Raw genomic sequence first — 12942 nt, forward strand, 5'->3', positions numbered from 1 at the left:
TAATCTAAACGCCTGGGTCGCTTTCACTGAAGGGTAGCTGACATAGGCATATTATAAGCTACTTTTTTTATCTTAATATAGCGTGGATGAATTCGGGGGCAACAGCTACTCATTAAAACAAATAACATGTCAAATATACTTTAAGATGTCTATATGATCTGATGATTTCATTTGAGAGGTGTCCCAGTATGATTGGGTTTCCATTTCATTGAATATTGTCGGGCCCTGCTATATGGGTGTCGGTTAGATATGACGTCACTGTATACAGATGTCTATGGTGAGTTCATCACCAGCTCACTATACGTCCCCATTGAGGAGCTTGGAGTTCTACCCTTAGTTATTGACTTAAATACCCATTTTTTTCTTATTTACCTTCAAATAATAAAAATTATAATTATTCAAATATTCTAATAAATGCTGTATATATTGTTTATTCTGAAAATAAACGATGTGAGCAAATAGAAAATGAATTTAGAAAGAAATTGGTTTTTTTTTTCTATAAAATCTGGGCACAGTTATGCTGGAGTTTATGATGGTTGACAATTGGTTTTCTTTTACAAAATTTTACGAGATAACACGTGAACAGAGATGTGAATGTTCGATTTAATGCCATTCATAAAAGGACGCGATCATTTCAATTGATTTAACAAGTAACATGGTACATTGACGGCGTTAATCTCAAATTCATCATCATCATCCACTTGCCCTTATCCCTTACGGAGGGTCGGCACAGTATGTGCTGCTCTTCCATACATCTCTATCAGCCGTCATATCTGAATCCACTCCTTTCTTTAGCATATCCTCTAATTTCAAATTGACTAGTAATAATTTCTTTAAAATTTAAAAATATTAAAAAAGAAAAACATTTTCGTCCTGAACAATAATTGCAGTTCTCAAACTTAGCAATAAAAGTTGGAACCCTGGAGTATACCAACGAGAAAATCGTAACTGAAATTAGAAAATAGAGTGAAAGAACAAAGTTTTGTTTACACATTTATGTATGACAGTGTCGTTTGAGAGCATGCGCACCCCTTTGACTAAACCATCGCACAACTGTTGCGCGATTGTCGATTGTTTCGCAATCAAGTCAAAGGTTTAATTGAACAATTTAAAATCGAGTAATGTGCGCACCTCCGTATTAGATCATAGTAATTAAAGGACGACTAAATAGTTGTGTAATAGTTTAGTCAAAGTTGTGCGCGCTATAAACAGTTCATGGATATTTTCAGCCGGGAGTAAAGTGCTATTTTAACAAAGATAAGTAAATGAACTTTGTATAACTTGTTTCAAGTTGTGGTCCAAAACTTGTATATTATAGTTTGGAATTCTTATCGTGTAGAAACTGCGTTTGCGATATAATTAAATCTTAACTTCTTAAAGTTAATGACTTTTCTACAGTTAATAAAAAAATCTTTTATTCTTTGTTGCTAGTGATGAATATGGGCTCACGTCCTAAACTATTTTTTAAAAAGCAAATAGATTTCTTCTATTGTTTCCTGTGTATTTATTGAAGATTTTACGAGCAACAATCCTTATTTAAAAACCATTCTATCACAAACAGTGGAATTCTTTTTTTAAATTTGCAGTCATGTAAATCGAAGAAACCCTGTTGGACGTGACGAGAAAGGCAATACAAGGATTTAGAACAGATTGGAATACTTTCTGTTCTTCTACACTTTTAATAATAAAGGGAGGTCGTAGACACTGACAAAATTACGCCTATAACCCAGAGGTTCAGACAGATATTACGCATTTCCATTTGTTAAGTTTTGCATCACTGAAAAATAATTAAAACACTATTTATTTGTTGATCTCATCTTACCAATATTATAATTGTGAAGTTTGGATGGATGGATGTTTGCTAGAGTTTGTACCCTAAAAGTCAACGGATCTGGATGAAATTTGGCATAGATGTAGACGATAGTATGGAAGAACACATAGGCTACTTGCTTTTGTTTCTATTAATACCTCGCGGACGGAGTCGCGGGCGGAAGCTAGTAAGGGATATTCTTACCGCAATGTACTGCCGTTGGTGAAAATAAAGAAAGCGACTTCTGATCTTTCCTGCTGTAGTCTGGTCACCAATTTTCCGAGTTCTGTCGCGCGGCTGACCTATGGAAAAGCAGTTTAATGTTATGGCTATGAATTTATGTGTCAAGTTATGTTTTTTCGAAGTCTTTACAAACATATATGATACATAACTAAGGACCTCATCATCCACTTGCCCTTATCCCTTATGGAGGGTCGGCACAGTATGTGCTGCTCTTCCATACATCTCTATCAGCCGTCATATCTGAATCCACTCCTTTCTTAAGCATATCTTCCTTCACACAATCCATCCATACTTTCTTCGGTCTTCCTCTTCCTTTATAGCCATCCACATTCAATCTCAACACTTTCTGGTTTCTAAAGACCTATCCCACCAAATTGTGAATAGTCTGAAAATTATCCAACTTGTAAAATATGTGATGGAAATATCGGATTTTCTTCCCTTATCTGACAGTGACGTCATTTTTAAGCTATCTGAGCCTCTATCAGCCAGTGGTGGGAAAGGTCCTAAATGTAATTGGTGAAGTATTTCCTACCTCAAATATTAATAATAAATAACTAAATAATTAATAATTAGCAAATAACTAATAAATTTATATTTATTTGTATCTATAGGTTTATTGCTTAAAATAGTTAGCAAGGTATTATTATCATAATTTACATAATAATTTCGTCTATTAAAGTATCATATTATAATACTTGATATGCTATTTTAAGTTTATTGGCCTTCACTTTAGTAACTATAGTAATTTATTTAAATCCATCGTAAATTTTCCTTAGATTAAAGTTTAAATAAAAATCTATCGGTCGTCCATAAAGCTGGCTTAATCGCCCCATTGTAATTAAGTGACTCTTCAATCACTAGACTCTAAAAGAAAATGTATTCCGTTCTTGGAAAAACCCATAAATTTTCATGAATGTCTGTTTCCATAGTAGTGGAGGCGTTACAAAGAGTAACGAAAACTCAGACAGCGATTTTAAAAATGTTTAGGAATTATATACAACATTCTTGCATCTGTAAAAAAATGGAGATTCAAATGTTGGTTAATTTTGGTGATTTCTTTTAATTTAGTATGTAATATACTAGTTACCTATTTTTATCATGCCGTATTAAAAACTATATAAATTATAAAGAGATTAGGTAAAATGTATAACAAAAATGTCTATTCTAGTGAGAAAGTCTATGTTTATAGATATCTATGAAAGATTAAATTAAAAAGCCAACTCTGCCAGACATTTTAGTCTGTGGTCTGTCCGATGTCTGACTGGTCTGGCCGGTGGGAATTGACAGTGCATAATTAGAATTTTTATTTTATGAAAAAACAACGTTGGATTTACGAGCGCGCGCACACCTTTGACTAAACTATCGCACAACTATTTCGTCTCGCTTTGATTCCTATGAGTTTATACGGAAGTGTGCACGCTACTCGATTTTTAGCTGTGCAACCAAATAGTTGAATTGGCTGCGAAACAATCGACAATCGCTCAACAGTTGTGCGATAGTTTAGTCAAAGGTGTGCGCCCCCTCTAATAGTTTTAAAAAACTTAAATGCAATACTTATTTGTATAACAATTGTAAAATGTAAATAAAAAATACCTGTTCTTCAACATCGGCGACTTCTCTACCGTTAGTTAGACTATTCTTCAATGAGAGCGTGGTCTGCACAATGAGGGCTAGGATGGGGATGAAAGGAAGCAGCAGGAGGCGCCAAAGCTGACAGCGCCGGCTGCGGCACCAGCGGCGCAATTTCACACCCAAGCTGGGCGCTTTACCTTCCAGCTTAGAGTCCGTGGGTGACGCTAAACAGAGAGCTTGGTTAATTTTGTTAAATTTTAGAAAGCGAGTTTCTCGACCTTTATAATAGATTGTTAATTCATTGCATAACGTTACTGTTGTTTAAGATTGGAAGTATAGATGATTCCACGTATCTTTAAAGCGGCCTCACGGGTCATTTATTTAACAAAGATGTAGAACACTGTATGGAAGCACAAATAGGCTACTTATTACTATTATTTTATTTCGCTCGAATTAAATCAATGATGACGAAGATCAACAAAATTGCGGACAAAACCCTAACAAGTTGGTCGATTCATGCAATGAAATGTTTTTGGATTATTCGCAACCGTCACCGCGCTGGTCCCCACGTGAGAATAAACAGTTTCACCCGTCCCACCTTTTAGTCCTACTATCACCAATAAGGTGACAGATGGAACCGTTATGAAGTAAAATACGTTACCACCGTACCCTTGTCGCAAAAGGTGGGACGGATGAAACTTTTTATTCTCATCTGTCTCCACGTGGGGACAGAGCGGGGTGACGGTTGGGAGTAAATGTTAAAAATTATTTCTTTTATGCATTACACTTACTTTGTTTTAAGGGTATAAGTCGAGTATTAGTTATTAGCAAATTTTATATTTTATAATTATAAAATCGATCCTGGCTTACAAGCTATCAACGGTCATATGTTATAGCTGGTTATGTTGCCATAACATCTCCATTGAAACGCTATCGAAAACGTGCAACTGCATTGAAAACGTGTTTTACCTCACGTGTTAAAGCATAACCAAAGTCTATAGTTATATGAGATGTTACCTTCTAACGGTTACCTTTGCAGATAATAGTCGTTTTAAATTGTAGAACAAGGCTATCCTCGTTAACTCTAAATTTTATACTAGCTTTCGCCCACGACTCCCTTCGCGTGGAATTAAAAGAAAAACAAAAGTAAGTAGCCTATGTGTTCTTCTAGATTTCTCCTGCGTCTATGCTAAATTTCATCTAGTTAAGATGGATGTGTGGAGTAACACGATCGGATAAGATACGAAATGAGTATATTAGAGGAAGTTTGAGAGTAGCCCCAGTGGTTAAGAAAATAAGGAGTAAAAGGTTAGAGTGGTATGGGAATGTTATGAGAAGGGAGGAATCGCATGTAACAAAAAGGATGTTAGTTATGAATGTGGAGGGGTACATCGGTAGAGGTAGACCTAGAAAGAGGTGGATGGTTTGCGTAAAAGGTGACATGATCAAGAAGGGAGTGATGACTGAGATGAGGGATGATAGAGTGCTTTGGAGGACGAAAACCCGGTGCGCCGATCCTACGGGAGTAGGATAAGGCAGGGGAGATGATGATGATGATCCGTTGAGCTATATAAGCTACAAACTCTAAAAAACATCCATTCATCGATCTAAACTTCCGCATTTATAATATTAGTGACATAATAAGACTACATAATGTATAAAAATTTACGTCAGTATTTTTTAGTACATTTTTAGCAGCATTCACATGGTAAAACAAAAATAAAATATGTGATAAAAAGACACATAGTGTATGTGTCTTTTTATCACATATGTTCACATGTTCCTTATTCTACCCATTTGATTAAACGGATGTCAATATTCGTAGTCCCTCAATATATATAGAGCTAAACTGTCCGATAATAAAGGGATTTAGTGAGGGTACGTAATAGCAGGGAAATAAATCGTTTTCCCGGTTTTAAATTAGACAATTAACAGAAAAGCTAAAGCATGTTTTTTTGCTAAATGCATTTTATCTTTTGAACTCAATTAAAGGATACCAAATATAAAACTTATTACAATATTTTTACTTGAAAATGAAACCATGTTCTCTTCTGTAACACATTATTTTCTCGTTGTTTAAATGTTAAGTAAAATCTTCTTAATTTGCTGATAAAACATACTATTTACAAGAATTGGTAAAAAAGCACTTTTAAAATAAAAGAAATCGTTGTTATATCGTTTACTTCACATCTTACATTCACATTCGCGCGTAAAATCCTCGTTGCTTTTTTTTATAACAATTTTGTCTATTGTTTTCTTTGCGGCCAGCACGTTACTAAATATTCATCCTCAATATTTTTGCAACTTAAACAATTATAATTTTATATTTTACTTTTTTATAAAACATGTTAATATTAAGTCTTAATATGCTTTTACTTTTAAATCAATGAAAATGTATTTATAATTGTTGTCAGCGCCATCTATTATCAACTATGCGTAACCAAACATAATGAATAAATCGAAACATACATAATGTTAAAAATTGCGTTCTTACAGCTTGTTTACATTATAAATCCATTATCCACTTACCTTTTGGCTAGAGAGTAACCAGTAAGTACTGAATAATAGAGGATATTTTCTATAATCTATCCGTCGAGTCCTGGCAGTTATCCAAAATTTATAACACATTGTGTCGCATCGCTTTATGCAGATAATATTGTGAATATAGTAATAATAAAGTTAAAGGATTGTTTTGTTTGTTATAATTATATTTCTATACCATACTAAATAAGAGAAAAAATTAAGTAATTTAAAAAGATTTCTATCAATGAGTAAAAGTACTCCATTGATTTTTTTAATCTGCAGTCATTGTACTTTCGAAATATAGATAGTAAACAGTTGTATTTGGTGTGAAAATTCTCTTTACAATGGGCCTCGCGTATTGGCAGTACGCCATGCTGCAATGCAACAAAATGAATTTCGTCGGATGTCGTTTTAACTTACGTTCGATTGTAGCTTTTATTTATTTACAATGAAAAGTATTTTCAAACTTCACAAAAATAATCTTATCTAAGCCTAAATAAATATTTTTACCATATACACATTGTGTTAAAAAACATATAATATTTATTCATTTTATTTCACATAATAAATAAAAGCTTTCTAAGTTTTTTTCATACAATTTTATAAGAATTTGATGGTAAAAAAAAAAACCTCTTCAGTTTGTTTCTAACGCTATTGTAGGTTACTATAGGTTTAAATCGGATACATGAACAAAATAAACTATGACCAGAGCATAAGTAAAAAAAAATAGTAACTTGAAACTCGAAAAAATTGTAACAAATTGACAAAATATATTCCGTTGGCACACTAGCCATATTTTTAGAACTTTTTAAAATCTCATAAAAGCAGCCGGGATGTAGTTCAGTCCGATGCAATCCTTTCAAAGTTTAAATCTAGTTACTAACTACGTCGGGGTAAGGCTGTTCCCAATTATTACATAAAATGTTTTGTTACTATTTCTATTCGGCATACTCTTGATTTTTTGACATACTATCACTTAAATGATGTCTGAAATTTGACTTAACTTTGTAAGCAAATCTCCACATTCCTCTTACTAACATAGTAAATGTGACAGTTTCGATGGATGGATGTTTGTTAAAGCAGCCTAAACTACCTAACGGATCCCGATGAAATTTGGCACAGATGTAGAACAAACTTTGGAAGAACACATATGCTACAAGGATATAATTCTGCACAGACGGAATCGTGGACAACAGCTAGTTTAACTCATGAATACAACAATCCCTTTAGCTTAGCTATCTATATTTCACAAATAGCCTCTTCTAGTGAAACGTTTGTTTATCAAATTGAAGTCAACGTTCAGTTGGTTATTTAGAAATTACGACACATGTCAATAACATCTACTTAATATTCATAGAGTCCAGAATTTTCGATTAGTCCTTCTGTCGGAGATTATGATGGGCTATAAATTACTCTCTTACTGCTAATAATGGAACGACAAAACAAAAGGAAATAATGATAACCTACAAAGCTTTGTGGAATGAAATAACTGTATTAATGCAATTTATTGAAGAGTGATTCGAAATTTAAAAATGGAAGATTCAGTCAATTGACTTTTAAAGGAAGTTATCGGTAGGTATGGTAGGTTAAGGGTTATTTTCTTCTAACACACTAAATATATAATGTACTCTTGCTTCGTCAACTCGCCAACTGGGGAGCAATTTGTCAGCAGCACGTGTTGGAAACTTGCCAACATAGACGGATGTACTGGTTACAAATTGGACGTATCAACATTAATGGGGATTTTACACGAGTTTACTATTGTTGGAAACTAAGCACCATTTGTATAATCGACGAATCAAAAAATTGTCGTTACGGTTACTAGCATGTCCTTAATTACTGTACTTAAGAAATCTTATGGTCAAGGAATTCTGACAAGATTTATTACGTGACATAAACCTATAGGACAGCCCTTTAAATAATAATTAAAAGACTCTGTAATTTCCATCATAATTCAAGTGTTGTTTAACATAAATGTATTATGTTGGTTACCATTAAATCAATTGGCCATAGTGACTTGATGTTTGCATTTAAGACAATCAAACTAATATTATAAATGCGAAACTTGGATGGATGTTTGTTAGAGTTTGTAGTCTAAACTGCTGAATGGATCTTGAGGAAATTTGGCATAGATGTAGAGGATAGTCTGGAAGATCACCTAGGCTATTCACTTATGATTTTTTTTATTTCATTTTGTTTAATAAATCCCAACAGTAGGTATTGTAAACAATGCAACTAAAAGTCATTTATATATACGACATGTTCGTTGACGCAAATGAACGGTCAACGCGCTCGGAAGTTTCCGTGTTAAATGCAAATGATGCTTCACACATGTTAACATTTACTAAATTAAAATTAAATACAGTTTTTAGTCAAAGTTAAATATTACTCTAATAAATATGTAGCGGTCGCAAGTGATCAAGGTTTGTGTCCATTTCGAGAACAATTTTTTTGTTTACTTTTCAACTTTTGCCTTTGCCTATACTATCGCAGAACTGTTGTGCGATTGTCGATTGTTTTGGCCAATTCAACTGATTAGGTGCACAAATAAAAATCGAGTAGAGTGCCCACCTTCACATACGTACTGTTAAGAACAAAATTACTACCGTGTTGTAGAATTGGCGCATAGATTATCGGCATAAACGTCACGTCTCTAGCTGACAGCTGTAAATGTCACTAGAAGTATGGATAGATTTGGCGCGCATCCTAAGTCCTGACGAGAAGTGTTGCTCTGACTTTAAAGCAACAGTAACACTTAAATAAGTTGTCTAAAAGTACATAGGAAGCAAAGCGAGACTAAATAGTTCCGATAGTTTAGTTTTTTTTCCAATCGCAACCTATACCATGTCATCCTTACTGATTTTTACTTGATTAAAAAGCTTTTTTTATATAGAAAAAAGATGACTAACGAGGGAATTATTAGTGTACAAATGCAGCGAGCATTCATAATTTGATTGTCAAACGAACTTTTACAATTGCTGACATCTTAGTCAACAAAGAAGTGTGTGTTTACGTTTTATTATAATAGATAAAATCAAATACACAGATTATTCAGTAGCTAATCATTATGCTACAGAGATTTTTAATTTAACACCCTTTAATTAACTTTGGTGAGATAAAAAAGGATTTATTACTTTGTTATATGCGTTCCAGCGGAGTTTATGAAACTTTTTAATTGCTTTTTTAAAAGACATGCTTTAAATTGGAAAATATTGCCCTCAGGTTGACAATTACGATAAAACTATAAGATTTAAGCAATTTAACATCAGATACAGAAACGTTTTCTTCGTTTTTTTCTTCGTTTTCGAATTTCTTCGTTGATATGTGCAGGCATCACGATGTTTTCCTTTCAAGAACGTCGGGTAAATTATGTACATATGGAATCGAAAATATTATTGGTACATGACGGGATTCGAACCCAAGATTTGTAGATTACAAGTTAAGACCTCAAACTCCTTACCGAAACTCCAAACTTAAATTGTTAAAAAATAATGTTAACAATAAAGTCTACTAAAGTTACATTTAAGAAACAATATATGTAATTCTATTGATATTTTGATAAAGTTTTCTTATTCATGAAATCCGAAGTATTTCGCAAACTTTTACTGTATTAAAAAGTAAACTTAGCACAGACAAAAAAGCAATCTGTAGTTTAAATTTATCAAGTCAGATGTAGCCACTAAAATTTTATTCATACCCATAAAGTTTGCTGACAAAAGATCTTTTGAATTACAAAAAAATCCTCCTATCAAAAAGATGCTCTCTCTAGACAAATAAAAAGTTAAGTTGGTTGTTGACTTTTTTATAACTTCAGCTTTAAAATAACTTAATATAACGAACAATGGTAACAGAATCATTAAAAATATGACCGTACTATCATTAAACTAATCATGAGTATGTATTGACATAACTAAAAAACTACTGGGCCGACTTTAAAACTGTTTTTAAGCTAAGAATTTTAATATTCTTTCACCATAAAAAAGGTAATTTATCTGTGAGTAACATAGGCTACATTTTTTATTGGTTTTTTTTCTTGTGGGCGAAGTCAACAGTTAGTTTGCTAACAATTTCGTTTGTATATTTATTTCAAAAGATAAAACGAGTCAGCAATTTACTTTTATAACTTGAACCAAACTGTAAACATTTTAAAGTTATACTAGATTTTGCTTTTAAAAGTTGTAATATAGTTCTTGGTAAGGATAATAAAAAAAACAAATATTTTCGTCTTAATGATACTGAATATTGAAAGTTAAATTTAATAAATTATTAATATTACATTAGAACTTAAGACAGAACCCTTTTTCTTCCCACCCTTTTTCATAAGAATAGGATAGGAAGGGAACGTGAATTTGACAGTGGAAGAGATAGGAAGGGGAAATATCCTCTTTATGTGCGTCTCCTCCTCCGTCGATTAAGTGTAGGCAACACATCTGCTATTGAATGTCTATGGGCAGCGGTCGCTTCGCCATTTTGATGGATTCAGGTGGCCGCTTGCTAGTTTGCCAACTCATGATACAAAAAAGGTATCTTAATCAGTCTACACTGGTATTAAAACGAGGAAATATTCATAAGAAGTTGTATTTTTGTATTTAACGAATAAATTCAAAATCTGCTGAACTGACGTAAACATTTTTTTTTACTATCAAAAACTATTTACCGAGTAACATAGACTGTATACCGCTAGTTAGACATAAGCGACGAAACTTCGGTTTGTAATCAAGAATTATAAATGCGAAAGTTTAGATGGATGTATGGGTGTTTGTTAGAGTTAAGTAACTTCGTATAGAGTTAAGAAATTTCGTATCGATGTAGAGAATAGTCTGGAAGAACACATAGACTCACTTTTGTTTTTTTGTTCCACGCGAACGGAGTCGCGAGCGGAAGCTAGTCAAGCGTAAATTATAATGCGGAAGTTTGGATGGATGGATGTTTGTTAGAGTTAGTAGCCTAAACGGTTGAAATTATTTCGTCGAAATTTAGTATAGATGCTGAGGATAGTATTGAAGAACACATAGGCTACTCAATTTTTTTTTAATTCCATGCAGACAGTCGCGGACGAAAGCTAGTCAAGCATAAATCTATTTGTTATTAGAGTTAAAAATAGATCATAAGGTTTCTATTGAATAATATGTTGTTGTTGTAATTGTAAGGTAAGTTGAGTGAATTAATAAATCTTCTAATTGTGCGTAGAGATGTGAGTTTTCATTGACGAAACACTTGTACAAAAGTCTAGCCATTGTATTCATTACTAGCTGTTTCCGTGCGGCTTCATCCGCGTGAAATTATGAAGATTTTTTTTTATTGTTTACATTTTTATTATCAAAAGCAAATGTCAAAATGACATGACGTGACATGACAAACTATAGCAATCTTTCTTTCTTGATGTTGGCAGCGATTATGGTCTCTTTCCAACATTAGGGTTTTTATCCAAAATATTTACCCCTTAAGTTCAATGGCGTGAAAATATATAGCCCAAAGCATGACGTAAGTGCAGGGCTATTTATTAAAAAAAGGATTATTTAAAAATATGCTGTAACTGCTGACTTCTTAGGCAAGAAAGAAGTGTGTGTTTACGCTTTATTATAATATTCATTATTTATGAAAAAGAGAGATAACAATATGAAAGGACTAGTGCATGTCAAAAAATATTTGCACATTTAAAGTCAGCGTGACTAAAACCTAAAAAAGCTGTTTCAGATCTAAGTATCGAGCATTGACTCACCCATTGGACGCGTTGTTTTTCGACCTAGATGCAGAAAATTATAGTTTGTAAACAAATGTACGTTATGCACTAAGTTCGCGAGGCGTTCAGGCGCCACGTCCACCCTCCTCGAGGGCTGTAGTCGAACTGAACGGAGGCTGTACCGTGAAGTTCGAAGGAACAGGCGGCCAGACATTCTACTTCATACACATTATAAACACCAATTTACTATGAAATAAACAAAATCGAATAGTGTGAAATAATGAGAAAATTACTTATTGTGAATGAAAACATCGTCAAGCAACTTGCACAAATCTGTTAAGGAATTCAAAGATGTGTAAAGTTACCTCGTACTGGGCCACCGTGGTTGACTATGCCCTAGTCTCCCCAAAAAGCCTCTCGTTAGAGTCGTTTAGAGATCTAATGTTGACGATTATTGACTAAAGACATCGTAAAGTAGGCTAAAACTTCAAGGAGCATCAGCGAAATTGTAAGCAGAGATTACAATAAATCTTCAATTAAAGTAAATGAAATTTTAATGTTAAGATTAAGTATCTCATACGCGAGGAGTCTCATAATTTGAGAACGCTAAAGTATAATGTGTGTACTAATTGATTCAAAGCACAGTGTAGTTAGCAATAGAGCGATAAAGATTAATTTAGAAGCAACGTTGACGACCGAAAGTTCGTTCGAAATTCAAAATAAACCAAAAAAAAACTAGTTGAACAGCATTAAAATTAATTATCTTAATGACTTTTGTAAGATTATTTAACATATTTTATTGTTTGCATGAAGTTTGCACATTGTTATTTTCAGAATATAAACAACTATTACGTTTATAAATGTGTATTCTAGATGGCCGGAGTGAATACAATACTCCTTTGTGGTACACCTGTCCGTTAGAACAAAGAGAATACAAATCAACATTACTACTGGCTTCGATAGATAAAGTCGCCAATGTCATACGACTGATGGAAACTGTATTTCATTTCATTTATCTATATTAACATTTTCCTTTGATCATTTTAAACAGTACACTCTGTTGATAATTAACCTGTACAAAATGACATACTGTAACGTAATTAATTTCGGG

General features: G+C 33.2%; 1 protein-coding gene across 1 annotated transcript in view; it reads right to left on the reverse strand.

Moving 5' to 3' along the window:
- LOC106108411 overlaps positions 1 to 11982 on the reverse strand; it is a 29367-nt gene extending 17385 nt beyond the window's left edge. Inside the window, exons 1-3 of the mRNA XM_013289576.1 lie at positions 11871 to 11982; positions 3647 to 3849; positions 2015 to 2112 (exon numbers count right to left, since the gene is read on the reverse strand). Coding sequence (XP_013145030.1) covers positions 2015 to 2112; positions 3647 to 3849; positions 11871 to 11874 — 305 coding nt within the window. The 5' untranslated portion in view covers positions 11875 to 11982. The remainder of the gene's footprint in view (positions 1 to 2014; positions 2113 to 3646; positions 3850 to 11870) is intronic.
- Between the last annotated feature and the right edge of the window lie 960 nt (positions 11983 to 12942).

The sequence above is a fragment of the Papilio polytes genome, unplaced genomic scaffold (assembly GCF_000836215.1).
Source record: "Papilio polytes unplaced genomic scaffold, Ppol_1.0 DF821511.1, whole genome shotgun sequence".
Classification (NCBI taxonomy): Eukaryota; Metazoa; Arthropoda; class Insecta; order Lepidoptera; family Papilionidae; genus Papilio; species Papilio polytes.